Source organism: Dysidea avara, chromosome 7 (genome assembly GCF_963678975.1).
Source record: "Dysidea avara chromosome 7, odDysAvar1.4, whole genome shotgun sequence".
Taxonomy (NCBI): domain Eukaryota; kingdom Metazoa; phylum Porifera; class Demospongiae; order Dictyoceratida; family Dysideidae; genus Dysidea; species Dysidea avara.
The window spans coordinates 8,929,575-8,957,352 of NC_089278.1; the positions used below are offsets into that span (position 1 = coordinate 8,929,575).

At 38.2% G+C, this 27,778-nt stretch overlaps 6 protein-coding genes and 1 long non-coding RNA gene across 9 annotated transcripts; 4 read left to right on the plus strand and 3 right to left on the minus strand.

The window, feature by feature from the left end:
* Positions 1–2,504: 2,504 nt before the first annotated feature.
* LOC136260081 (uncharacterized) lies at positions 2,505–5,535 on the minus strand. Its single transcript, XM_066053698.1, has 4 exons — positions 5,509–5,535; positions 3,788–5,448; positions 3,636–3,716; positions 2,505–3,576 (listed from the first exon to the last, which is right to left on the minus strand). Exons 1-4 carry the CDS (start codon positions 5,533–5,535, stop codon positions 2,505–2,507), a joined length of 2,841 nt encoding a protein of 946 aa, XP_065909770.1.
* An 845-nt stretch (positions 5,536–6,380) lies between these two features.
* Positions 6,381–10,835, minus strand: LOC136261812 (mortality factor 4-like protein 1). 3 transcript variants are annotated; one of them, XM_066055875.1, is made up of 11 exons: positions 10,651–10,835; positions 10,521–10,588; positions 10,382–10,474; positions 7,335–7,369; positions 7,213–7,283; positions 7,051–7,161; positions 6,909–6,997; positions 6,760–6,862; positions 6,650–6,707; positions 6,517–6,601; positions 6,381–6,463 (listed from the first exon to the last, which is right to left on the minus strand). In XM_066055875.1, exons 1-11 carry the CDS (start codon positions 10,768–10,770, stop codon positions 6,391–6,393), a joined length of 906 nt encoding a protein of 301 aa, XP_065911947.1. In that variant the 5' UTR covers positions 10,771–10,835; the 3' UTR covers positions 6,381–6,390. The 3 variants fall into 3 exon arrangements, with proteins under 3 accessions (XP_065911947.1, XP_065911948.1, XP_065911949.1); XM_066055876.1 differs by having other exon boundaries at positions 10,521–10,607; positions 10,651–10,826; XM_066055877.1 differs by lacking the exons at positions 10,382–10,474; positions 10,521–10,588 and having other exon boundaries at positions 10,651–10,826.
* LOC136261811 (fructose-1,6-bisphosphatase 1-like) lies at positions 10,791–22,512 on the plus strand. Its single transcript, XM_066055874.1, has 6 exons — positions 10,791–11,016; positions 21,079–21,334; positions 21,382–21,525; positions 21,836–21,973; positions 22,031–22,150; positions 22,202–22,512. The coding sequence occupies exons 1-6, from the start codon at positions 10,844–10,846 to the stop codon at positions 22,394–22,396; spliced, it is 1,026 nt and encodes a 341-aa protein (XP_065911946.1). The 5' UTR covers positions 10,791–10,843; the 3' UTR covers positions 22,397–22,512.
* Positions 11,042–21,083, plus strand: LOC136261815 (uncharacterized). Its single transcript, XR_010704026.1, has 3 exons — positions 11,042–14,757; positions 14,812–20,318; positions 20,952–21,083. It is a non-coding gene; the product is annotated as an uncharacterized lncRNA (long non-coding RNA).
* Positions 22,510–25,434, plus strand: LOC136261810 (FERM domain-containing protein 5-like). The gene is made up of 14 exons (XM_066055873.1): positions 22,510–22,729; positions 22,811–22,918; positions 22,966–23,008; positions 23,084–23,159; positions 23,221–23,265; positions 23,321–23,376; positions 23,433–23,538; positions 23,675–23,851; positions 23,909–23,972; positions 24,032–24,126; positions 24,184–24,411; positions 24,465–24,551; positions 24,601–25,084; positions 25,147–25,434. Exons 1-14 carry the CDS (start codon positions 22,637–22,639, stop codon positions 25,387–25,389), a joined length of 1,905 nt encoding a protein of 634 aa, XP_065911945.1. The 5' UTR covers positions 22,510–22,636; the 3' UTR covers positions 25,390–25,434.
* LOC136261813 (tropomyosin, muscle-like) lies at positions 25,381–26,756 on the minus strand. Its single transcript, XM_066055878.1, has 6 exons — positions 26,572–26,756; positions 26,039–26,257; positions 25,904–25,979; positions 25,805–25,853; positions 25,710–25,756; positions 25,381–25,648 (listed from the first exon to the last, which is right to left on the minus strand). The coding sequence occupies exons 1-6, from the start codon at positions 26,683–26,685 to the stop codon at positions 25,488–25,490; spliced, it is 666 nt and encodes a 221-aa protein (XP_065911950.1). The 5' UTR covers positions 26,686–26,756; the 3' UTR covers positions 25,381–25,487.
* LOC136261814 (protein FAM219A-like) lies at positions 26,696–27,753 on the plus strand. The gene is made up of 7 exons (XM_066055879.1): positions 26,696–26,856; positions 27,122–27,191; positions 27,246–27,306; positions 27,355–27,408; positions 27,456–27,492; positions 27,552–27,598; positions 27,648–27,753. Exons 1-7 carry the CDS (start codon positions 26,800–26,802, stop codon positions 27,739–27,741), a joined length of 420 nt encoding a protein of 139 aa, XP_065911951.1. The 5' UTR covers positions 26,696–26,799; the 3' UTR covers positions 27,742–27,753.
* The last annotated feature ends 25 nt before the right edge of the window (positions 27,754–27,778 follow it).

The following is a 27,778-nucleotide window of genomic DNA, read 5'->3' on the forward strand; positions in this document are numbered from 1 at the left end:
TTATTCTAACATGCACCTATTGTTGTGCAATTGTAAGAGGGTCAGGTGCATCATGTGCTTAGTTGTCTGAACCTAGCTACACAAACCTTTCCATTAACAAATGCTACAGAGAGCCATACCTATAATCTAAAAGCAGTATACAGCTAGTATATAAAATATTTAAAGGCAGAAATATGTATTTTATGTGGAAATGTCTCCAAATTGCAGTATTTTATATAGCATCTATTTTCAAAATTTTCCTGGGGGGGCATGCCCCCAGACCCCCTAGTTCCAGCATGCTTCACCTCCACCCAAGAGATTAGTACCTTCAGTTAGCCCCCCCCCCCCCCCTTTTATAAATCCTAGATCCGCCCCTGGCCTACCTGGTGTATTATGCCAACCCGGGTATATTAAAAGTGGGATTAGACAAGTGATATGATCACCCTTGTGTTAGCTAGCAGCATTTTTAATAACTTCAGTTGTCTGTCAACATTTTGATTAGTATAAGTTCCTATGTGCTGCATCAGTGGTGACCATGCCAGACATATTAGACTATAAATGCTACAAGATGTGCATACCAAATAATTAATTATACTAGCAAAGTAGCTCAGCATTTAATTCACTACCTTTGACTGAGTACAGAAAATGTGGTGTTGAAATTACAGACCAGTCCAAGTACTTTGTATATGTAATAGAGAACTCACTGAATCACACACATCAAGGTGCACTTGTTGGAAGGCAACAATTAGCCAATCAGTCAGTAATTTTGTAGATACTCAATGGAAGAGTTTTGTATTAATCTTAAAGCGTCAAAATTTGATACACACTACCCTATATACATCTATCAAAACCACTACTAAGTGCTTGGAATCGCCATAAAGCAATCGACCAATGGTAGTGATTAAAATGATAGACAAAGTCTTATTGTGGCTGATTCATGAAAAGTGAGATGAATTTGTTTCACTATACTGGTGTGATGGATATTGCATGGCAAAATGACATAGTAAATCTGAGAAACAGCTTAATAATTTGGGTTGACTGAATTTGTATAATACTTGCATGTTCCTTAACTGAAATCTACTTGTGTAGTGGCAATATCATTATTTGTGATTACAACACCCACTATACTCTACATAGCAATGTACAAATGCTTGAATATACTTGATGTATCTGTGCATGAAAATTAGACGTATAAGATACAAAGTAATCAAATTTCAAATTTGATTGATACTAATCATTAGATTAGTATCAATGATTGCATGCATTAGATTAGTATCAAATTTGATTGATACTAATCTAATGCATGCATATAACAAAATATTACATAATTGTGGTGTAGGAATATGTCTAAAATGATAACACTTTACATCCAAGCTGTCCTTGGTGCTTGTGGAGCAACAGTAGCTGAGTTGCACTTAAACCAAACACACCAGGTTCTAAAATTCTTCATCATAGGCTCACAAATTTGCTTAAAGTACAGGCCGTACACAAAAGGATGTAGCACCTACATAGAACACATTAGGCATAACATGTAATCCATGACATTTGCAAATGTCGTAGAGTTTATTATTAATAACTCAGCTAAAAAAAGTAGAGTGGAAGAAAGAATATACTAAAGAATTATCCTCCTGATGTGATCACCAGCATTGTAATCATCGGCTTCAATTGTTTCTTGGCCTTTCTTTGTTTCTTCAAGGCTTCATTTTCTGCAGCTTGTGTTCCAGATAACCTGTTTTCATTCTCACTTCTTGTAAATGTGGTATGTTTTGATGGTGACATAAATGTTAAGAGCTAGTGCAACACATGACGCTATAACAGTTGGTAAAAGGAAAGTCAGTAAAGTTTCTATCAAAGCTGTTCCCATTGCAGTACAAAAGCTATACTCTGCCACACTTGTGTAACCATCAACATCAAGGAGTAGAGATGGAAGAAATGATACAACAGCCAATACCCATTCAGCAATGATTATCTTTGCAATAACACAAGATGTCATGATTTGTTTGTGATTGAAAGGAATGCTACAGCTATCACTGTATCAACTTATCAACTGATATCATCACGTATGAGAGGCCAATAGCATTTGCTGGGATCATTGGAAGTTTAAATGCAGTGCAACTGACAAAGTCTTCTGCTCCAAACATATATAAAGGCAGTGGTCATGATAGTAGATAATGAACAAGCCATCACAGCCAACCATACATCAGCAATCATCAAGTTAGCGACAAAGAGATTATGAGGCTTGTGTAATCTTCTGGTTTTCTTGATGGAGATAATGACCTAGCCAGCCATTAATATTCTGGAAGAACAGATTCCTGGAAGATCAGCTGCATCTACTCCCTGACTTATTCCTGATCCTGCATGGCATAGACACCCCACTCATTTCTCTATCTCAAAAGTCACTGTATAGAACATTCTACAGTTTCTGTGTTAAATGACTTTAGCTACAACTGACAACTTTGTACTTTATACACACCTTGGAACCTTGGAAGCCGCCCACAGCAACAAGTACCATGATCAGCGGAGCCTCAGGACGAATCCTGGGCTAGTGACGAACTGTACACATTACAGAAATGACGATGTCTTGTCAGATCTCCTTGGCGTTTGAAACGTCTTCCACAAATGCAAGGAAAATTTCGTTCCTGGGATGCTCTGTTGGCAGCACAAGTATTTCCTTCCCTACACCGTGCTACCTCATCAACAGCTATTGCACACAAGTTAGACCACCTTTCACGATCTTGACATACCACATACCAATCCTCAACACTAATTGCCCTTAAGTCAGACATCACTTCATCCCTCCATCGCTTCTTGGCACCATAAAATGGCCTTTTCTTCAATAGCTCTCCAAACAAAAGTTGCTTTGGCAATCTGTCACTACTCATACGGCCCAGGTGACCAAGCCACCGTAACCTTTGATCCAAAACAAAATCAGCTATCGACCAATACAGGCCAAACTGTCCAGATAACTGTTGGGTAGTAATATGATTTTGCCATTGTTGGAATTTAGACACACCCAAAATTGTTCGTACACAACGGTTGTGAAATGTGGTTAGCCTTCTCACATCAGGAGCTTTCAGAGTCCATGTCTCTGCTCCATATAGCAAAATAGAAATCACCACAGCCTTATAGACAGCTCTCTTAGTATTAATGGAGAGAGTGCGATTGAGGAAGATTGGTACCCTCAAGCAACCAAAGGCTTTGGAAGCCTTAGCAATTCTACAGCTAACCTCTGCAGTGATCTCACCATCACTAGACAACTTGGAGCCTAAATAAGTAAAATCTCTCACCATTTCCATCTCACCGCCTTCAACCACCACTGGGGAATCATCACCCTCACCAACTGCGGCTCCCACCGCCAAACCTTTTGTCTTAGGCAAGCTAACAGTCAGACCATAAAAACTTGCCACTTGTACAAATCTCTTACAAACTGACTCAAAGGCTGTACGAGTTACAGCATACAAAGCAAGGTCATCAGCAAACTGTGACTCAGTCACCTGTACCTTCAATAACCTAGACTTTGCAGTTCGATCTCCCACCAGCTTTCTACCATGTTTGTACAAAATAGGCACTCCAGCCTCCCCACTCTGACTACGCCACCTGGTCACCATTGCATTAAAGAGATGTTGAATAAAGTTGGCGCCATGGTGCAACCTTGCCTCAAGCCATTTCGAACCTCAAAACAATTGGTAACAGCACTCCCCACCCTAACTCCAGCCTGCATCCCTTCATGGAAGGACCTGATAATGCTCAGCATTGTAGGAGGCACACCACACCTTTCCCTACAACATCCAACAAGCTAATCCCTCACCAGTTGTCACAGGATTGGAGGTTGCCCTTCTTGGGCACTGGTACGATCACAGCGTCTTTCCAATCCTTAAACACTTCTCCTTCCCTCCACACAGCCTCCATCAAAGTAAGCAACCTGCTATGCAAAGCAGGACCACCACACAAAATCATCTCTGGAAGGATCCCTGATAGTCCACCTGCCTTCCTCACCTTCAGTCGAGACAAAGCAATCTTCAGCTCCTCCATCGTAGGGGGATCATCGAGATGTACCATTGGCTCAAGAGCAGGCATAGCAGCAACCACTTCATCATCATAGATACTCTGGACATTAAGTACTTTCTTAAAATGTTGGTACCAACAATCAATTACCTCCTCAGGTCTCTTAGTTAACTGACCATCATCCTTCAGAACTGCAGTGGGCCTCACTGGCCTCCTACCACCATGAACTCGTTGTAACTTACGGATACAGTCCCATCTAGTTGTACCATCCTTCACAGCTTCCTCACCGTCTGCAGCCACTTTCAAAATCCACTCTCTTTTTGCATTAGAAACAGCCTTCTGCACCAAACGTTGGAGCCTTCTAAAAGTTCGTTTACGAGATCTTGTACCAACTTGCAAGTATCTTGAATGTGCCTGGTTCTTCTCCTCTATCAATGGTTTCAGCACATTGACACTCTCCTCAAACCACTCTGGATTAGAGCGGACTCCTCTACCAATAGACTCTTTAGCAGAGTTTGTTATACAAGATCTCAGATGGTTCCAATACTCTTCTGCCGTACTCTCACAGAGGCTCCAATCAGACGACTTCTCCTCCAATGACTGCACATAAGAGTCATGCATCTCGGGTATAGCAAACCTATGCACAGCAAATGGTAAGGGGCGCTTCTTAATAACAGCTGTCTGTGGAAGCATCATTCTCAGTCTGCCTCTTACCAAATAATGATCAGTCCAGCAGTTAGCTCCTCTCATCACCTGCACATCTAAACAGCATCTCCTTTGGCTGGTCCTCATCACTATAAAATCAATCATATGACAACACTTAGTTGCCGGGTGCACCCAAGTGCCATGATGTACTGGCTTCTTCTCAAAACAAGTGTTCATCACAGTGAGCTGATTTGATTCACAAAACTGAAGAAATTCTTCACCAACAAAGTTTCTCTCTGCAATCCCATATCTACCAACAGTTCCATGCCACAAGCCATTGGCAGGATCAAACACACCCACCCTAGCATTAAAATCTCCTAACATCACAAGGGTGTCATCCTGAGGAACATCATCTAATGTATCCTGCAATTGTTCCAAAAACTGGGATCTAACGCCAAGAGGAGCCTTGGCAGTTGGTGCATAGGCACAGATAATAGTCACAAAAGTTTCATCTGATCCCTGCCAACGTTGTCGAGTCCATTTCAACCTAACCATAATTACCCTAGAGCTAAATGGCTTCCATAGCTCGCCAGCCGATCTCCATGCAGCAGTAGCTCTCCTATCCAATACAATACCCACACCTTCCCTCCGAGTAACTTCATCACCCACACCAGGAGTAGACCTTCCAGAATGCAACTTTGTATATCCACCGGTAGCTGGCCAAACATCCGCTCCAAACCATTTGGTCTCCTGAATTCCTGCCACTGACACCTTATAACGTTGTAACTCTCCCTCCCACCAGCAAATCCAACTTCCTATCTACCGAATCACACAACAAATCATCACCAAGACATTGCTTTCGACAAATACGGATATCACCTGAGTTTTCAACCAATGATCAAACATTCCAAGAACAAACAATTAAATCATGATGTTTTTTAAGACGTTTCACAGTCATATAACCTACTAACTAGAAAAAAAAGCAAAGTAAGTCACTCTCTAGTGCAAAACAAGTGCTTTCCTTGGATTGCAAGCCCAAAGAAAGAGAACCACAATTAGATTCTGGACTACTCCACAAGAACACCAATTGTGGCTTGTTGGCTTTACCCGGTATCTGCAAACACTACAAAACACTGCCCAGGGGTCACCACGAGGAGGCGCCAACAAAAATAGTCTTGATAAAGACTGACCCCCACTTTATACACACACACACACTATTATACAATACAATGAAACCTTGTTGTATAGTCTGATAAATTGACTATCTTTTAACTATACACATTCAGTTTTGCAAATTTTAAAACTGACATCAAATGGTGTCATAATGAACATGTATTAAATCATGATTGACATCACAGAGTGCTTCATAAAAGAACTGGCTCATGGTGTGACAAAACAAGTATGTATTGTACAGTAGCCATCAGAGATGAAATCTATTGTGTACTGCAATAGTACTCTTATACCAATTACTGTGTGATAGCATAGGCTTCTTTGTCTTGAATACACAGCGCTTTTCTTAGTTATATTTCTTCTTTTACTTTTTACACAATTTGACAAAAATAAATGTGAAAGCATCTCACAATTTAACACACTTATGCATTTTATATGTCTCTAAAAAAAAGGAAAACCCCTCACAGTATAATATAGCAAAACTCAAGTGCCTATCATTATGAAGTTTGTACTGCTGTACAGACACATATAGTTGGTGCATTTTTATATCAGAGGGGTTGTCCTTTTCAGGTATACACTCATGTTGTTTAACTAATTCTTTTTTGATTCTTCACTAGATATGTATTCATTAGTAAACAATGTTTCACTTTTTTCTTCTAAATGCCTGTAAATTAAAAACTTCACATATGCCACATTGAACCAGTAGCTATTACTGACTGTAGGAAGAGCTGTAAATGTGCCAGTAGGATGACCTGACTATCTTCTTCAGTTGATAACATTGACAGAGCAGGACCATACTTGACTATTAAGTTGGAAATGACGACAGAAGTGTCAACAAGTCATTTCTTACCAAATAGTCTTAGAAGATGATCTGCACCGTAACACTCTGATGGAGTCACACCCGTGAGCTTTAATAAGAGTTACTATAATACATTACACTACAATAAATAATATCCATACCTCTTTGAATTGTTGTTTTTCTTGTTTGTAAAGCAGCTGAGTTCCTAGAGTTAAGTTGAAGTACTGTTTAATACCAGCAGCTAGTTCCTCCAGCGTTCCAGCTCTACTTGAATGTTACAAACCTACAAAGCATGACTGATGGTACTCACTGTGCTCGAGGTACGTCTGTCTGACGATTTTCTTCTAAAAACTGATCCAATATTTTATTTACAGTCATAGCTGCAGGTAACTTCAATAGCTGTCAGACAAAAACTGGACATAACAATAAAATTTAGATACTAGTAAACATACTTTGTTGTGTTTGCATATGTTATCAGCAGATTCCAGTAATTTCTTCTGCAGGGGAGAGCTAATAAAAATCCTGCTGCTAAACTCTTTAGTCTTCTTGGGACTACTGGGAGCCTATAAGATATGAGTGTAATTGCTTAGTTACAATAAACCTTTTAGAATTACACTAGCACTAGCAGCCTGAGAATGATCGTGTCGGCTCCTTTTCTTCTTCACACCACTATCAGGCTCTGCAGCTAGTAAAAGATCCCAACTACAATGTATATTGTATAATGCCAATGGCACACCTTTCTTCTTCTTCTTGCTCTTTTGCTTTGCCTTTCTGAAATACAAGTACAATATCATAAAGCAGTACACAAAGCAAGATGAAACACGATGTCTTTAGTGAAATCATGCAAGAATAACACTTCAACCGACAACACTACACACAGAGTAGTTTGAGATGCAAAAACAATTACATTTGGCATCTGAATGAGGAGCAAACCACAAACAATGTACCAATTTAAAGTATGCAAAACATAGCAAACCTTACATCAGGCAAGCCAGTCCTAAAATATAATCATACAAGCTGATTACATAACTCATACTGGTGAGCCTCATCCTTAATCCAAGGTGGATTATTTTCAGTCAAAGTTGATTCACAGTTTATAGTCAAGGGGTTTTCAAAAAAGCATGAGGGTGGGTGATTATTTTTCATTTTCACTGAAATATGCTATGCTTCAGAAGTCATTTACTGAGCTTTATAAGCCATATGCAAAAGTGATATAGCCACTGCAATTATATACCCATTGTATAAGTAGCTATAATGGACAGTGTTGGGAGTAACGCGTTACATAAGTAACGTGTTACGTAATATTATTACTTTTGTTGTAACAAAGTAATATAACGAAATACACTATGAAAACAGGTAATATAACGCAAGATACTTTACTTACAAACGTAACGCGTTACCTAAGTAATATAATTACTGTAACGAGTCTAATATGACGTAATATTATTACTAAAAGTAACGAAGTTACTAATCTCGTTAGTAATCCTCTGAGTAATGCCTAACCACAATGGAGTAACGAGGCCTATTGAATGAAGCTTATTCACTAGCTTCTTACTTATAACCAAGATTTGTACATTGTCCAACAACGCAATCATGTCACGTGATAAGGTGGTAGTTTCACACGTGACAGCTTAAGGCTGTGGACACAAAGTAATATAATATGTAATATTATTACAGTTACTTTATTTTATGGGTAATATGTAACTGTAACTAAATAGTTCTGTTGCAAGTAATATGTAATATGTAACTAGTTACTTTTACAAAGTAACTTGCCCAACACTGATAATGGAGCATCACTGCCACTTGACCACATACGATATTACTAAGAGTTTCTTGGGTACTAAAATGAAAGTCTGGTATATATAAGCCATAAACTAACTACCTGGCACTCATATTGCAGACTGTGTGAGATATATGATACATGTACCTGGTGGAGTAATTCGTAAGCACAACATAGATTATAATTTTGTTTACTCACATAACTATGCATTAAGAGCGCAGTGACTCGGTTGTAGTGTTGCACCGATATCCAAATTAGCCGATTATTCCGATAACCGATATTAAGCAACAGAATTAGCCGATACTGATAACCGATCCGATATACACTAATAACACTAACACTCATCTCATCATTATTAAATGGCTCATATTAGTGACATAACCATTGATATACAGCTCATTCTAGGCTAAAATGTAAAGTTAGATGTATACCACAAGTAAAAGTTACTCATGGTAAACAGGTTTTAAGTACATTTTACTACTGCTATACAGTTGAGACAAGTGGCTGGTACTACATAGAAACCTAAAAACCTCAGTTTATTGTTGGGCATGGCCTAAACCCTGACAGTTTATTATGGGCATGGCTTGTAGTCACCGCTAAACCATTAACACATAACTTAATTAAAATGCCAAATAACTTATGTCTAGCCTCCCCCACATCATTATACTACACAGCGCAGTGGAGATTAACATCGGCCTTGATATTTAATCAAAACCGATTAATCGGCTAGTAGCCAATATCGGCCCGATACCGATTATTGAACCGATTATCGGTGCAACACCACTAGGTTGTACCTGACTGCTTTATTAGAGTATTTGACTGCTATATTATCATCTTACAAAGTGAGAGCTGAGAATCATTGGGAGCTCCACATAACTACCTTTTATAGTCCTATAGAAGATCTATAATTGTGAAAATGTACTTTATACATAATTAAAGATGTCACGTGACTGAGAAATAACAAAAATTTGGAGCAATCTTGCAATACCACGCGGGCATTAACAATAAACTGTGAATTAAGCCTGCCTGGCCTAATGCCCACTACATGCTAAATTCGAATGGTTGAACAAAATCTGTAACCACTTGCACCAGGACGTATTTAGGGGGGCTTACTGAGGTTCAGGAAACCCTTCTGAAATTTTAATCAATTGTAGGCTTGCAGCAGCTGGGAACACCGGACCATCATAGTTTGGCAGTACAAACACACAGAACAAATGAGAACAGAGCAAGACAGTTACAGTGTAAAAGGAAATTTACATTAATTCCTGTATTGATAAATCGACATACTGTACTCTAATAGAGCAATCAAAACTATTCTCATAGAATGTTCATAACTGAACACAATTTTAAAATAGTATTAAAGAATAATTTAGAAACTTGAAATTTAAATTGAAATTTTTCAATTGGAGAGTTTGGATTTGTACAGTGCATTTATTTGGATGACTATTGTCAATGCCTGACCAGCCATAAATAAATGTCATATAGGAAGGGAACCAAGCATATAATAATAATAAATTTAGTAAAGTTTGAAGCATTTTACCTGTCAGCAGCTGGGGGCTGCACCACCACCCAAATTCATTACCAGATCTAGAAACTACCCCTAGATATGCCAGAGATGTGCTTATTTACCGACCACTGCTCAAATAAAATAGCCACTACTATCACTCAACAAACGCTACAGACTCACCTACACAAGTTAAGGCCCCACACTACATTTCTGGACTCAACCCTGTCTCTTGTAGCAACCCTGTCTCTTGTAGCCACCACTATTCTAAACCTGGGCACATCTCTGATATGCCCCTGTGCATAATAACCAAAAAGCCGTTTCCGAGTAGGCAATGAGGTATTAAATACACTGATTCAACTTTTCTTTAGCCGAGAGCAGGAGGTTAATAAGTAATTTTAAAAAAATCTGCAAGTGCAAGAGTTCATAATATAAAAAAGGAGACCTTTTTTAATACTATGAACTCTTGATTCAAGTAAAGCTACTATCATCCTTTTACTCTGTAAGATTCTCTTCCTGCAAACTCTTTTGCTTCTCCAGTCCGGTCTCATCAAGTTTCAGTATCCTAGTCTCCGGTACCCACTCATCCCACCTGTACTAACAGTTGACACAATATTATCACTGATGTGGCCACTGACGCTTTGTTCCAGCCATTGTAGTGCACACAATACTCGCCCTCCTTATCATCCACATCAATTCCTATAATCTGTGACCACACCAGGAGGCTATAGCATGCATACAGGCACAGCACTGTGGCATGTACTGTACCTTAGCTTCATATAGCAGTTTTCCATGGTAGCATAAAACCTTTTCTCCATCGCTGTACTTTGTTTTGCTGTCGTTTTTTGGCTCTGTTTTTGTTTCTGTCCTCGGTTCTGATTTTGGCATAATGTTCTAAATAAAGCCAACTATACTAGTTAGTATCCGAAATCTCCGTAAATCTCGTGATAGAAGGAACGATATGGCGAGTGGAGGAGATATAGACACTAACTCGATGACGCTTACGCGCTTCGTACTTAACGAGCAGATGAAGATACCTAATGCTACAGGCAATTTGACGTTACTGCTGAACTCTCTACTGACCGCCATCAAGGCTATATCTACTGCTGTTAGGAGAGCGGGGTTTGCAAACCTGTGAGTTATTTGTGTAATTGTGGGATGCTAAGAAAGCTTTCCAATCTTGAAGCTATTAATGTAATTGTTGCTTTCCTATGTAGATTAACATTGCTGCATTGTTAATTAGTTACCTAGGGTGTGCTAGGTGTGACTTATTATGCATGATTTGATCATGGTTTAATATATAAGGCTGTTGCTGTAACAAAGTTTCCACTCAATATAAAGGTTAATTGACTGTACATATTTGCAGCATTGAACATGATCTTTATAGATTTGTGATAGATTGCAGAGCAGAGATAGCACATCTTGAAATGTCACATGATAAAGGGCTGTGCTAAGTAAAGGTTGAACATGCTATCTACGTTGTGTACTTTAAACCAACCCCAAACCATCACATGTTTTATGGCAATCATCCCATATTGTGGCAAGAAGTTGCAGCTTAAAATCTATTACAACTTCATTGTTTTTACATCTGAAATACTGCAATATTTATTTCACATGCTTTAACCCATTACCCGCCTATGATGGCATGGCATTATAAGTCATGCATGGGTTAAAATTTTGCTATGCTACGGACTGTTTCTGTGTTTCATAGTACCAAGAGTGAATAATAAAAGAGATGAATGAACCCAAAGGGGTGGTATAACTTATCTTTCTTGATTAGCGTGCAATTATCATGTAGTGGTATAAAAGGTTTCTTGTTTGAATAGGCAAGTATTGTAAGGGACACAATTCCACCATTGGTTGCTAGGAATTCAGCTGTCAATGAGACTACGCTAGATAACAAACACAAGGTCAAAGTTACAGCAACAAAATACAAAATATTCTTTCCATATATAGTTGTCTCATATATGCATTAGATCTTATATTAGGTGCCCCCCCATCTCCAGTGTGGTCTTCATTGGCTTTTCCAGGATTAGTATTCCCTTCTCTGAATGAGTCGGTGATTGTGACATTTGATCCTACTGTCCTACGTCTGTTGCTATGCCTACTATCTGCTAGCATCCTCTTCAAGCTTTTCAGGGTGAAATAGTCAGATTTTGTCTTGAGGTAGGTACTAGATAGTGATAGTTAGTTGTCCATGCTTGCCTGCAAAAATCCACTAATGTATTATGGGACAGGTTGGATTGTAATGTGAAAATTCCAGTCCTGTACATTCTACTGTGAATGGCATTATGGAATTCCCATTGAGGGGCCTAATCCTATTGTCCTATATTTGCAACGTCTGTTGCTATACCTACTATCTGCTAGCATCCTTTCTCCCTATCTGAGTGTTTGCTGTAAAAAGGCCTCTCTACTCGGCTCTCTACTCAGCTGATAGTACTGTCCCATGATACATTAGGATGGGATGGACAATAGGACTGGGCCCCTGACTGATAGTACTGTTCATCCTGTCCTATTGCCCAATTCTGGTGTAAAACTTGAATAATGAATAATGTTGATGGTGTCTTGTTCACAACAACGATGTATTGAATGGGTGGGCATTTACTTTGAAGAAATTGATGGCATTCTGTACTTCTGTTATATACCATATGTGCAGAAATTTTTGCGGGATGAAAATTTCACGGTTGCACACACACACACACACACACACATCAAAACATGATTTGCAATCGTGAAATTTTCATCCCGCGAAATGCCAATACTGAATAAAATGTCGAACTTTTCAATGCCAATACTGAATTGTTTATGATTTTATTTTCACTGATCACATACCTCAAGTTTGTTGCGGTTTTGTGGTTGCAGAGTTGTGTTGTATTCAAGCTCATGTTACACTGACTACGAGATGGATATAACTCATAAACTTTAAGCCAGCACTTTGCCAAGCAGTGTGTTAACAGAGAGCTGAAAGTGATCTCAAGCACCAGCCATGTCCCATTTTGAAACGCTCTCGCAAAGGGGGTGTCTCGCATTTCTGTATTCCTTCACCATCTCTCCAATTGGGATCTACTGATGGCTAAAGTACTGGTCATTTTCGAAGTTATTCTATGTTATGAAAATTTCATGGATTTTATTTTCACGGTTGCTATGTTTAACCACAAAATCCATGAAAATTATGCACCGTGATCCACACGTACAGTATAAATCATAAAATGTGGTGATTTAAACATATTTACCAAGATTAAGTTCTTTTCATATAATAGCATTAAACTGATCATAGATAGTAACAGATCTTGTGCCACCAGCACCAGCAAATTTTATGTAAAGCTAAATTTTGGGGCCTACACTCACTGCTTGCCTTACACATAGAGAAAAGTGATGACTGTCTAAAATTTTTATCCTGTACTGGAGGGTGGACACATGTACGTGACACATTTATTTGTAAGCCTTAATGAAGTTCGAAAGTGCAATTCATATTCAGTATATTTAGTTGGTCAACCTCACTGCTCCAAGTGTGTAAATTACATTGTAATCTTAGTTGATCACGTGTGTTTAGTCCATCTGTAGTGGAATCAGTGTCTAGTATTATGGGGGACACTTTACATGCTTGGTAGTTAATCCCAGTAATCATCTAAGAAATCAATTCTGAATGTTTCCATCCCTCCTCCATCAACCTGGGCAGTTCTTAAAATAACGCACAGCATGCATGCTAATAAGAATACATGCAAATTACTATAAAGTGCATTCAGTTTTTTCATTTGCAGACAAAGTCTCATGACTGCTGTTAATTTTTGTTTGCGTACATGGCCCCTTTCACCTGGACATGTCTTTCCTTTAAGGCCTGCTATGTTGTTTTCCTTCATTAAATACCTGTTACAGCACATAGGAAAGCACCCGTTAAAGTGGTTTTAGTGACCTGCCATATCCCCTTCAAGTAAACACGATGAAAACAGAAAGCTAGCCTTCAATACGGTGTGTAAATAGCCTTTATTCATTGAATTAAATTTGTTTTTTTTCTTTAGCTCAAAGCTTGTTTGCTCACATGGGTGTGTAAACAGACACGCAGACACACGGTTTTCAATTTCAGTAAACCAGACATGCAACCACACCAGGCCATTTGCAGACACTGGCCTCATAGACCATGGACAGCCTATCTTTCAAATTTCAATAAGAACCTTTCATTACATTCATCACAAGAAGGACAAGGTATCACAGTGTGGCTATTGCTAACAATTCTTTTAATCTTCATCTTGGCATTAGAAATAGAAATGTATACCGTCAATCAGATTGGCTATTAGTTATCGGCTGATATATAGAGAACAGATGGTCATAGGAAAGGTCTATACTACCATATCAGATTGACTTTGTTTGATGCTATTTTATACCAGTTATTAGAATATCGGCTCTAAGCCATATCGGTGCACCTCTAACAAATGCATAATAATACACAATTTAAAGTTATAATTTTCAGTAGCGCTAATATCATCTATTCTGTTGGATGCATGTATGACAGGGGATGCGCTATGAAGCATTAACAAATATATTTTTATGTAACGCAATCATACTACCTGTTGAAAGTAATAGATCGTACGACAACAATTGTATTGTAATCATTGATGACCACTGTTATTATTGACGTGAAAGTCGTGACCACCACACATCTCATCATTGTAAGTCTAATTACTCCATAATGGCAGCATTTTTCCATACTGTATTTCAATGTGAAATGGATGAACTACTTCATGGATTACCTCAAGTCCTTTAATATCTCTGTGACGTCCTAATAACTGGAATCAAGTACAATATTCACTTTCAAAATGACTGAGATTACCTAAACAGTTCAGAATAATTATCTTGATTACAAGATAGATACTGATGGTAAGCAAGAATTCAATACTGTAGAGTAGAAACTAATCTCAGCTCCCATTTTAGCTCATTGTGATGCTAGTTACTAATACTTCCCAATAGAATTTTGGTTGTGGTTGAAGTTTATCCTGGTGGAGAAAGTCCTGTGACATATGCGTCTAGAACATTGTCTACTTCAGCTTATGAGAGAAGCACTCCATTGTTTTGGAATCTGTAAGTTTACTAATGTTTGTTTGGTACCATTGGCTGCTGCCAGATGACCTGAAAGACAGGATGTAATGAGCTCACCCGGGCCATTGAATCAGATTTCCTTTTATGGGTATTATAAGGTGGGAATGGATTCCTCAATTCATGAACTCTAGCTGACTGTGATATTTCACAAACTACCAGCCATTTACAGTGTAACCATGAACTTTTTCAGGTTGGATGATCATATTCTTGGATGAAGTGGAGCTTTGGGTGGCACCAGTTTCGCTGATTGACATCCTTTACAGCATCCAACACTTTCTGTAGCTCCATCAAACCAAACCACCATAAATAATTTCTTGTTATAGACTTCATAGCATACTATCTCAGGATGTGCTTTTGATGAAACTGTTTGTGATAAATAAATTACTCGGCTTCAAATTGTGACAACATTTGAGCTCAGTTTGTCTCCAGTGAATTCTCAGAAGTAGGACTAAGCAGATTACAATTTTACTATGGATATCCTGATCAAAAGGCTTCTGAATACTCTACAGATGGTGACATCATCAATCACTATGAAAACATCATAATTTTGTTGTGAACACATGTTTGTTTTACTCATAGTTTAGATTAGAAACAAACATACATTCCATAACCTGATGGCTAGGTTGGTAGTATTGAGCAGTGTGATAGTTTTGTATAAAATTTTAACTTGAAATTATTTGCTGGGCTGGTCCCACCCTCTATCCTTGTTACTGCAGAGTTTTATTGAACACATATATACTAAACACCAAGACATCGTGTGCCCCCAATATATGTGACTGGATCTGCATAAACCCGACACAATAGCGCAAGCCTAAATTTACGGTATAAAGTATTGAATACAATGGCTGAAATATTTGCATATTATTGAAAAAATTCTGTAAATTGTTTGAACGCCGCTTTCGTAGTGAAGGAAGGAACTAACAATATAAACCTAGATATCAGCCTATTCGCCTATTCAAGAGGAGTTGGAAAATCTTTGTTTCGTTGCAGTATACTGAAGAGTACGGAAGTTATGAGCGTTTGTTTACGTCACATCGAAGCGGTCATACACGATCGCTTTTTCTTCACAAATTTCGCCTTTGTATGCAGCAAAGAAAGATAATAAAAGGACAAACTTACCCGGCAATCGATTCCCCTATTTATAGTGAACAAGATGGTGAAAATTTCAACCGTTTTAGTAAGCACCTGTAATTTATTTCCCCTATACTTGCTGTGCATATCAATTTTTCTGTTTTTGCTATTTTGTAGGGCTGTAACTCCTAAAGTTATTGGCATATGAGGCTGAAACTTTGCCAGAGGATACACTTGGCTAAGTAGATTATAAATATGTAATAAGCAGGAATTTGAAAAATGCGCTATTGTGTCGGGTTTTTGCAGATCTGGTCACATATAAACTTGACAAAGTATTTTCAATTGTGAGTTTTCTTTTCTGCTTAGTACATTGAGAATTTGTGCAATCCAAAGCGACCTTGAGAAAATAGTAGCTGATTGTAAGACCTTAAGAAAGGTCCAAAGCCCTTTGAGTCTCATGTGAGAGTAAAGTGCACCGTAAGTTAACCTTGTTTCTCCACCTGCTCATGAATTCCTTGTAGACCTTGAAGACCTTGAAGATCCTTGGGGAATTGATCAATTATTATGACCTTCCCATGCTAGTTAATTACATTAGGGTTCCCACTAGTAGGTTGAAAGAAGGGGACTAATCTTGATAGTGAAGGAGATGATTTGTTTATCAGACAACTTGTATGGTTGGTACTGTATGTTTAGGGACTGAACTACAGCAGTTTTCGTCTTTCTAAGACGGAGCTAAACCGAAATCTTTATCCTCATCATTTGTATGTTTCTTATCTTTGTCTTTTAAAATGTGTGTGGGTGTTTCCAGTGAAAACTTGTTGCCAATCAATATGGGAAGTGAGTTAGGATACTATGTCAAATATGACTGTAGCTTCTCCTTTTTGATATCACTATTAATACTTGGTAACCACAGTAGCAGTAGTGCTCTTGAACCACATACAATGAAATGGTGAGGCTTTAATAGGGTATTGTACTAGCTCACAAGTGGTATATATGAAATTTGATAGCTTGGCAGTTACAAGTCTTCATAATGTATTGTGCTGGATGCAGTTGACTAAGCAGTAGAAATGTTAGATGATTATTCTTGAACAAAGTCATCTAAGACTACCGTTATTGCCTTAGATCCAAAAATTGATGCAGCAACTACTCAAAATTGACCACCACTTGATATTTATGCCTTTATCAATTATGACACCATTCAAGTGCTGCTACTATTGAAGTTGTGGCAAGGAAGGTATATTGTAATGGCTTATACCATGATGCCATATTTTAAAGGCATATTTTGGGTAGTTTCATAAGCTAAGCGGTGGCAGATTCTATTAATGCAGTTCATTGTTGTTCACAGTATTGTGTTTGCTGTGTCTTATCACTTCAATATGATTATTATTGTAGAATTCACATGAGTGAGTATGTTACAATAAGTGTAATAATTAAGGCTAAGTTACAATGTAGTGTTATTAAAATGTTCCTTAAAAGTATCTAAATTGTTACAACTTATATATAAGTATGACCATGCAGCTGTTGTCTGAGTGGTGATCCAGATTGTGTAGCAATAATCCTGTTGTTTTCATCTAACTTGTACGATGCTACTTAATTTCAGGTAACTTATAATTTTCTTCAATGCTTTCAACGCTTAGTATCTACATCTGATTCATCTCAACAAGGTGACTCGGTTACTTGAAAAAGTCTACTTGTGTATGGAACAAACAAAATTGGAGTGAAGATCCGTATAATAAAAAACTTTGGTGGTAAACAAAGTTTGACAAAAACCCACTATTGAAAAATTAGCAGAAAAATCTTTGGCGAATGAGGTTCCTTAATTTATGTACACATTATCTAATCAAACAAATGATAGATCTAATAGATTATAAAGGAGTGCGTAAGTACGCTATCTCTACATGAAAGCATCACATGTAATTACCGGTGCTATGAATGTTGTGCAGAGCGATGTTTAGTTTTACTCACTCTTGTGCAGTGATCCCATGCTCAGTCATCACTTATACTGTATACCAAAGCATTGGTCAGACTCCTCATGTGGCGATGAACTGCACCTTCTTTCTTATCTCTTGGTAGCTATTAGTTTAAAATATTGCAGGACCAATTTCAACGACTGCTCATGTGATTGCTGCTAAAAAATTGGTGGAAAAAACTTTGGCGATTGAAATCCTATTCGCCAAGTTTGCTGTTGCCAAAAATTTTTTACTATACGGTATAGATCTAGATTTATAAATTCTGGAACTTGCTTATAAATAAATTCTGTTTGTCAATTATGAGTTGATCACTACAGAAGAGCACTATTAGGAACATCAGGATAAAGACATGTGATGTGAACCAACATCACACCAGCAACAAAACATAGGGGGGGAGAATTTAGACTGACGTGTTCAAGCATGTAATAAGATTAATCATCAAAAATTTAGTTAGGGTCCTGTCTAATAATGCAGCTGTCTCTTCCCTTGAGACAGGTGCAATGTAATGCATACCCTTAGAAGAATTTTATGTGTAATTTTCAGATAAACAGCTAGGATAGATAACTAGTAGAAAATGTTGGAAGCAATGCTACGTGAAGTTCCTGGTACTGAGAGTCCATAGTAGTGAAGGGACTGTTGCATGACTGCTTTCCAGTGAATGTGTGAAGACTTTGAGATAACTTTATATTTTGAGGTTAAGTGTATCATGCGCAGAGCTTCACCATTGTCAAGTGTAACACTAGATCACAGTGTATTTTGATGTACGGCTTTTCTCAGAATTACACATTTACTCAGAAAGTCTTTACTGCTCAGTGAAGTTAATGTAAGGCTTTCCTTGCTTATCTATCTGGCTCCCTTTATCTTTGTTGTTAATTAATAGAAACAGAACGCATCTGTAATTTGGTCACTTTACAGTGGCGGATATATAAATTTTCAGAGGGGGTTTCAGGTTCCACTCTGGAATTGCAACTTCAGCTGTAAGGCGAAGACCAAAAAAAAGGTCACGACATGCTGTTGAACGCCATAATGGTGATTTCAAAGGCAAAAGTTTCGCCAGTAGAAAATCATACAGTATGTATAACTCTTAATGATTTTATCACCCACACGAATCATAGGGGCGTGCGCTATTTTTGGGGGGGGGGGCTTCTGGAAACCCCAGAAACCCCCTAAAACCTCCCCTGCTTTAAATGCACAAATCTGTGCAATAATGCATATGAAGCATTCAATTAATCAGAGGTGGTTTATGCAGCTGTACATTACTGTGGTGTTGTGGTCAATAATTTGATTTGTTGTGTGACCAATGTTGACATCATGTGACATAGTGGGGCTGGACATGATGAAGCCATTTGTTGTAACTGGTTTATTGGTGATAATAAATAACACTAGTCTCTATGAACTAGGCTAACCACTAAGTGTTAACATTTTATAAGCCTGCATAATGAATACCTGCTTTCTACAACACATACTTTGTGCATTGCAATCATAGGCATTGTTACTTGAAAAACTGGCAGGGACGGAATGAGATGAGATGGGGTTGGTTATGCGCCACACTTTGGCGACATGTTGATCACATTAGCAAACACAATAAAGCTGTGCTGTTCCTTGCACAACTTTTGTGTGGTCAGTACTGATGGAGATTATGCCAGCAGATCACTTCCCTGTTGTACTGCTACACATGGCCAGTAGTGCATCACAATAACAGTAGTAGTTCCATGAAGGAGTGAATCACAGTATAGTCACTGGTGATGCAAGTATTTCTCTGCTGCTGCAGCTGCAGTGAAATGGTTTCTGTTGTGTGCTATTACTTTAAAATAGATTTCATTTTCATGCACTGATGCATGTGGTAATAGTGAATAGAAGAATTTTGTATATATAGTGCTGAGTTCCAATTATCTACTTGGGTGGAAAACTAGCAGGCTAGCACCATGCACTACCACTTTCTTAAGTTACACCATGTATGGGATTAAGAGACTCTTAGATTACAATATACCATTTATATTAAAATTATAATTCTATAGTTTGGCTATAGAGTTGCATTGAAAATTGGTCCCAAAGTTTACGTGTTCATTGTCATCTAGACCTCTGCCATTTATGTATTTGGTGAATAATTCTGTGGAATAAATGCTTGTGCTTCTCCTACATGATCTACATCAGTTTTATGGTTTAGTTTAGTATAAACATGCTTGTTATATGAAAGATGTGTGCCAACATGCATTCCATTCCCACAATCTGATAACATCTGTCCTGAGCTGGCTGAACCTCTCAGAGGTGTAAATGGAGCAGAACAGCTAGGAGTAACAAGTAAGAGGGAATGCTAACTATGTGGAGTAATTATTACTAACGTTTAGAAAAGGCTTCTTTGAAGTGAGCAATCATCGTTATCTTGTTAGGAATGATTATATTGTCCTATATTCTGTTTTGGTATAGCTATGTGTGTGTGTGTGTGTTTTGAATGCTATGGTGATAAATTAATCATGTTTAAAATGTACTTGTGTAAGGATAAGTTTGAGCACTGCACTTGACAGTTGTTTCATTTCAACTTAATTCTTAGTTGCTCTTTATTCTTCTTTAACCTAGTTTTCTACAATGTGTAGTTTTCCAGTCCTGCACTGCATTTACCAACCAGTGACATCATACTTGCCGTTAACCTAAACTTGTGTACATCATTGTACCACACATACACAGGTGTATTGTTTTAAGGGAATTATTTATGGTTGTAAGGAAACTATTACAGAACCAATGTATTAATACGTGTATTTGTGGATTCTGCAATTGCTTTTTTGCATCTTAAATAAATCTCGTGACGTAATTAAGACATGAATGTAAAGTACTTACAAATACAACAAAAAAAATTTTGTGCACAAGCAAAAATGAATAAAGTGTGTAATGAAGTAGACAAAGATTGTTATCATTTTTTTTATTTCTGTGACATAGTGTGCAATTATGATGTGATCATATTCATTAAGTGACAATTGGAAGCTGCACAATATAACATGATGGAACTGTTATTAGTTCTTATAATCACCATGGTAATTGGTAATTAACTATTGGATGTTTCTAGGGGTGGTGCTGTTGGAAATACCAATGTACAAGGAGAAGAAGTGAAGCAGTTGGATGTACTGGCTAACGATCTCTTCATCAACATGTTGAAGTCTTCATTCAATGTTGGTGTCATGATTTCTGAAGAGAATGAGCAGTTGATTGAAGTTGATGCTGGCTTGAGAGGAAGATATGTAGTAGCATTTGACCCACTGGATGGCTCTTCTAACATTGACTGTCTAGTTTCGATCGGTTCAATTTTTGGAATTTGGAGGAAGGTACATGTTTGTAAGGTATAATCCCTTTATTCACATAAGTACATCAGGTATCTGAGGATAAACCATGCACTATTGAAGATGGCTTACAACCTGGGCGCAAAATGGTTGCAGCTGGGTATGCCCTCTATGGCAGTGCCACAATGATCGTCCTTTCTACAGGGAATGGCGTGAATGGCTTCACTCTCGATCCAGTAAGTATCAAAACAGCCAATAGTTGAACCAAGAGTTCTTGGTTGAACTAATAGAGAGATAATACTCTTCCCTTATAATTGGTAGTGGTATTTTAAACAGAGCCCATGTGTAGATAGTGAGTGGGGCGAGGTGTGGTAGATTCCAAGATGGTCTTTTGTGTTCAAACTGAAGATCTAGGGAAGCTACACTGTCACACTTTGTTTTATTGAATGTGCTAATTGCTAATGATATCAATTTGTTATGTTGTTAGTGGTTTGTACTGAATTTGTATGGATTGTGTTGAAATTGTATGGTTTCTGTTGTGATTAGTCAATTGGGGAATTCGTACTGACTGATAAAGACATGAAGATACCTTCAAGGGGTAAGATCTATTCGATCAATGAGGGATATACTCAGTACTGGGATGAGTCTGTTAAGCAGTACATCCACAAATGCAAGTTCCCTGATGTAAGCAATGTGTAAAGGTTGAAATAAACGCTTTGTTTTGTGTGGTGTTCATTGCAGGAGGGAAAGGCTGGATTAAATGCCCGTTACGTTGGTTCAATGGTTGCTGATATGCACCGCACACTGAAGTATGGAGGGATCTTTATCTACCCTGCTACCACCAAGAGCCCCAAAGGAAAGGTGAAGTTATCGGTATTGTCTTTCTCTATGCTTTTAACTTTGTCCTTACAGCTTAGACTCCAATATGAGTGTAATCCAATGGCCTTCATTATTGAACAGGCTGGCGGCAAATCGGATAGCGGTGGAATAGCTACATTGGACATTGTTCCAACCAGTTTTCACCAGAGAGCTCCGATATTTATTGGATCCAAGGAGAATGTTGATGACTATTTAGCTATTAAGAAAGCTTGTGATGAAAAGAAGTAGCTTGTTGTTAACAATCAGTCATAGTTTCAATTTATCATTTAATTTGTAAAGGATCTATCTGTAGCTATAGAATCTGTTTTCAAGAATTGAATTAAAAGTGCACACGTGTAAGTTAAGTATACACGCCCCTAATGTTTTGTTGACGTAATAAAGCGGGGTTTAGGTGAAATTTTGATCATTTGTGACAGATAGCAGATTTCGTTTGTGGCGTGTGTACGAGCATAACATTAAAAGATTATCATGTTTCGGAGAAGAGGGGAAAGACGGAGCAATTCTATTCGAGCCATTGAAGTTGAGTGTCTGGACTCCAGTCATTTTGAGTTTGCTCTCGAAGTTAGTAACTCGCGCACTACTTACATTATCATCAGCAACATTACTATACAAAATATTTACACTCCCTACTTGATTCTGTAGAGAAGGCTAACTGGCGATGGATTACTGGGGTCAGTGTGTCACTCACTGGGCTTGCGAGAGGTTGGCTTTTTTGGTCTGATTTACAAGCGACCAGAAGACGAACAGGAGGTACGAATTGTAAACTGCGTCAAAACTGTTACGTGCTGCTGTTACAGATTTGGTTGGATGTGAACAAACTAGTTAGAAAGCAGCTAACTGGTAAGTTTGTTTTGTATTTATACTTCGCACATTCCAATCATATGCATTTTGTGGATTATATTTATGTTGCCCTAGGCGTTCCGCCCTATTTACTTCATTTGGGAATAAAAGTCTACCCAGTGAACAGTTTGGCTGTAGATGAAGCCACAAGGTTTGTAGGGAGTGTATTGTGTACTGCGATAATATTCACTCTCAAAATTCTAATATTTCAGGAACTATTTGTATTTGCAAGTAAGAAGTGACATCCAATCCGGCAGGTATAACAGAACCATCATTTATTTAAGGTGACACGATATTATCATATTATCACAGGCTGAGGTGTGAAAATATGGCCACATTTAGTCAGCTCATTGCATTTCTGGCACAAGGTAGTAGTAAGGATGTTCCTACTGATCTAAAAATGACCTTCGTTCAATGTTATTAGTTGAACTTGGAGATTACCATCCGTCAGCATCATTGTCTCAGTTGAAATTACCTAACATGAATACCCAGTTGTTGGGTCAGGTTTCAGATACGTATTCACAACTGAGGTGAGTGCAGCCAACTATCAACAGTTTGTGATTGATATCACTTACTTGTAATGGACATTGATTGTGTATTTTTTATGTCTATGACAATGATGGTGTGTGTTGATAACTGTAGACAGGAGTGTTTATTGGTCTGTAGTGGGAAGACTTTGAGTACTTGTAAGGAGGAGTTACTGTCTTTGGCACAAAAGGAGGAAACCTATGGCATGGTGACCTATCAGGTACAAGATGCTGCCAGAAGACCAGCCAACCTTGGGCTCTGCCCACATGGCATCAGAGTGATGTATGGCACAATACCCACTTCCATACATCAATGGTAACTATTGTTCTTTATGAACACTGATGGTTTTTATATGGTGTGTGGGTATTTTAGGGAATCAGTAACTAAAATATCTACCAAGCATAAAACTGTTAACCTGAAGATATGTAATCCTCATGTAAGATGTTTTCTTAACTGAAATCAAAACAAGATTTTCATGAAGTATTTTCATAACAGACACATAACTTCCAGAAGGCCAAGTTTCACTGTCCACACCTACATGATACTAAGTTGCTAGCCAAAACAATAGCAGAAATGGTTGGATATTATCGGTATGTATTTGTTGTGATACTACTCAATGTTTGTTATATCACTTGGTTATCTGTTAGGGAACAAGGTAGGATTTCAGAAACACTACCTCGCTTCAGACGTCTATTTGGTGGTCGCAGCAGTCGTAGAATTCAGCGTTCAGCATCACTAAGGATTCCTACTAGGTCGTCTCAGGGTGCCACCAGTGGGGTCCGGAGTTTTGCAACTCAATCTTTCTCTGCAAGAGATATCATGTTTAAGCCAAACTCTAACAATGAAAACACATCCTTCAACTTGATTACTAAGAGGTTAATGAGGCAAATCATGACATAAATTATGCTCTATTGTCTTTGACATGTAGAAGTTTATCTGTGTCAGCTAATAGCACACCTGCTTTGAATGGACGACTTCTTCATGAAACTGGACAGAGAATAACAGAACCATATTGGTAAGTTAACTGCCTAACTACATTCCAGTTACCAGTTTCACCATTACAGTGACTTATTGAAAGGAGACCAAAAACATGCAAGCAGTTCACCAGATCAAGAAAGTTCTCAAGAACTACATTCAAAGAACTTTTCTTCGTTTGATAGACTAACTGATAAAATGGAAACCTCTTGTGAGGTGTCTTTTGAACAAAAGAAACCATTACCATCTCCACTGCTTGATACTCAAACTTCTGCACTAGAAGTATCTTTAGTGGAAACTATTGAAGGCAGATCATATTTGGGATCACTTGAAATTCATCCTCGTAATAGTACACCCCAGCAAGTTACTCCTGTTGTTAACTCCCAGTCAGATCTTTCTCAACATAATGGCTCACCACCACTTGTCACCCGCAATGGTACACCTCCGCAGGGAACCCCATTGCAGGCAATTCCAGAGAGAATGAAGCAACAACACAATCCTCTTGTCAATGGGAGCCCATCTTTTAAATCAAAAAGCTCCCCCATGTTGCGTGGTACCCGATTCTGCTCAGAAGTAAGTTTGGTATAATTTGATGTGCTTGTTTAGTTATGCTGAATTTCATATTTTGTTTGTAGAGTTCAATTCAGAGAACATTAAGAACTCAAGCACAGTCACCAGAACGTAGTCCAAGTGTCATTTACCGTAACAAGCGTGGAAGAGGCAGTGTCACTAGTGAGATTACAAACAGTTTACTGTACAACAGACCCAGCAGTATTCTGATGCCAGAAGTACAGTGTGATGAATCATACTTGGACTCTCACATCCGCAGCATATTATTTGACACTTCACAACGTGAAGAAACAAGTACAGAATTTTAACACTATAAATTTTTTAATAAGAATGATAACACCCATGTACAGGAATGCATCATCCAGGGGTACAAGTAATATATAAAACAGCTTGGAGGTGGGTGGATTTACTGTTCTTCAAACTTATCCATTAATTTATCAACATCAACTGTGTCCTCTGCTTCCTTAAATTCATCCACTGTGTTCTGTGGTTGGTCCATTGTGTTTTCTGGTTGGTGTATGGGAGGCTGAGCATGCTCTCTGTGTACCTCATGAGATTTCTCATAACCTATGATGTATACACAGAACAGATGCACATGTGTACAGTGTTTTTGGCAACACAAGCATACTCTGAAGTTGTCTTTTTAGCTCTTCATTTTCATGTAAACACCCTTTCCTAATAACAAACATTAAACCTCTCCCACAATCAACATCAGGTGCTTACAATTTAGTACTAATGTCGTCATGGCTTTCCTTCAACTCTTCCAATTCACCTACAAGTATACAATGGTCATGGATAACTTGTAGCAAAGTCATATCTTACCTTCTGAGTGTTGTGCCTTCTCTTGTACCTTATCAACAGTGTTCTTCATCTTGTCAAGCTCTTCTGTGGCTGAGTGCTAAATAGCAACAGGTCCACAAAGTGGAAACAAAACAAGGGTAGTAATGCAACACTGACCAATTTTCTTTCAACAGTCAGCCTTCTTTCTATTGCCTCCTGCTTTTCATGCATCAAGGTCTCCATTCTTTCATTTAGTTTCTTCACTTCGGCCTTCTTAACTTGAACCTCATCCTTCTGAGCTTCCAGTTCGTGAGTAATCTGTAGCTTCTTACCATTAGCAGCATTCAGCTGATTAGCAAGGTCATCCCTATCAATACGAAGCCCTTGCAGTTGTTTCTGTCAATTATATAATGAATAAATAAACCAAAACTGCCACTAAGTTCCTACAGAGTTGCTGTAAAAACAACATGTTTGCTACCCATGGCGAGCAAAGGGTAGGTAAACACTTAGTACACATCAGCTGTTTATGAGCCTTTCCCCCCCCCCCCCCAGTTTACAACTCTGGGGGACTTTGAAAAAAATATTTTAAAGGAGTGCCTGACGCAAGTTGCGAATCAATCTTAACACATTGGTGTAAGCGGACCGTATACTTTACGTGTGAAACAACACTCGCCGACACAAAAGGTGTTTATGAAGCAAGTGAGAAATACCTGCAATTCTCTGGTCCTCTCTGTTAATAGGCTGTTAGCATCGTAATATAAGAACGATAGCCAACCACAGACGCACACCATTATGAAAATCAACAGAACAGTAGACTTCCCCATGGTTCACAGTTCGAGCACACAATGCACAAAGACTATTCTAATTAAAGCACATTTGACGTGCATTTATTAGATTTCTATGTAATTGAAGGCAAATCGCCAGATAAATATGTTGCAATGGACAAGGAAGAAAACTTGGACAATGAGATGACTAAACGACCAGCTCCGATTAAAGTAATTTATTACGTATTTCAATATCCATGTCGTACTCGTAGAAATAGAAGTTCGAGACTTAACCCGTTTCATCAAGATACGTTTGTATGTGAATTAGGAAGCTTAATCGTAGCTCTTAGTGTGGTATGGTTCAGAATATAGTCTATATATGATGAACATTAACTATCAGCTGGATTTGTGTTAATGACAAACAATAATGGATGTATTGTAGTCTTTTCATGTTCAGCCTATTAGTGGTGTTACATCACTTGTTCATCCCGTTTAGCCAGATGGAAAGATCACTATTTCCTTAAACAAGCTGCATCGTGGTCCCTCTCAACTGCAAAGACAGATTGGTATGCCGGTGTTGGGGCTGTATTCTAATTTGGTGCTTCCCTTATGTGTTGTAGAGCATCAAAGAAATTTATCAAGACAAGCATCTCTTGGCCATGACAGTGTCCAACCACAAAAGTATGATTCAGTTTACATGGTGCAAATGTATTTTAAATTCTGTTCCAGACAACAGAGAACTAAGCATTCAGAACACACACTGTCAACAGAATCTTCAGAGAGGTTGGTAGCTCTAGTATAATACAAGATATCATTGAGCCTTGTTACAGTGAAGATGAGATTTTCATTCAGAGTAGTAGAAGATGGGTATGAAATTATGAAATGAAGATGTCTTTACTGTTTTGTGCTCGTGTTTTTTTATATAGCAATCAAAACGAGATTGTCATCAACAACTAATAAAGGATGGCTACAGGTTTGAAAATGTAGTTAATGGGGTTTTTTGCATTTTGACTTTCTTGCAGATTAGATGAGCTAAGTGATGACGAGACTTTGGATTTGATCCCGCCCCCGCGAACTGACAACACGTGTAACGCATGCGTTTGTACAATATCATGACCCACAATCGAATATTATTTATAAGTGTCGATATAAA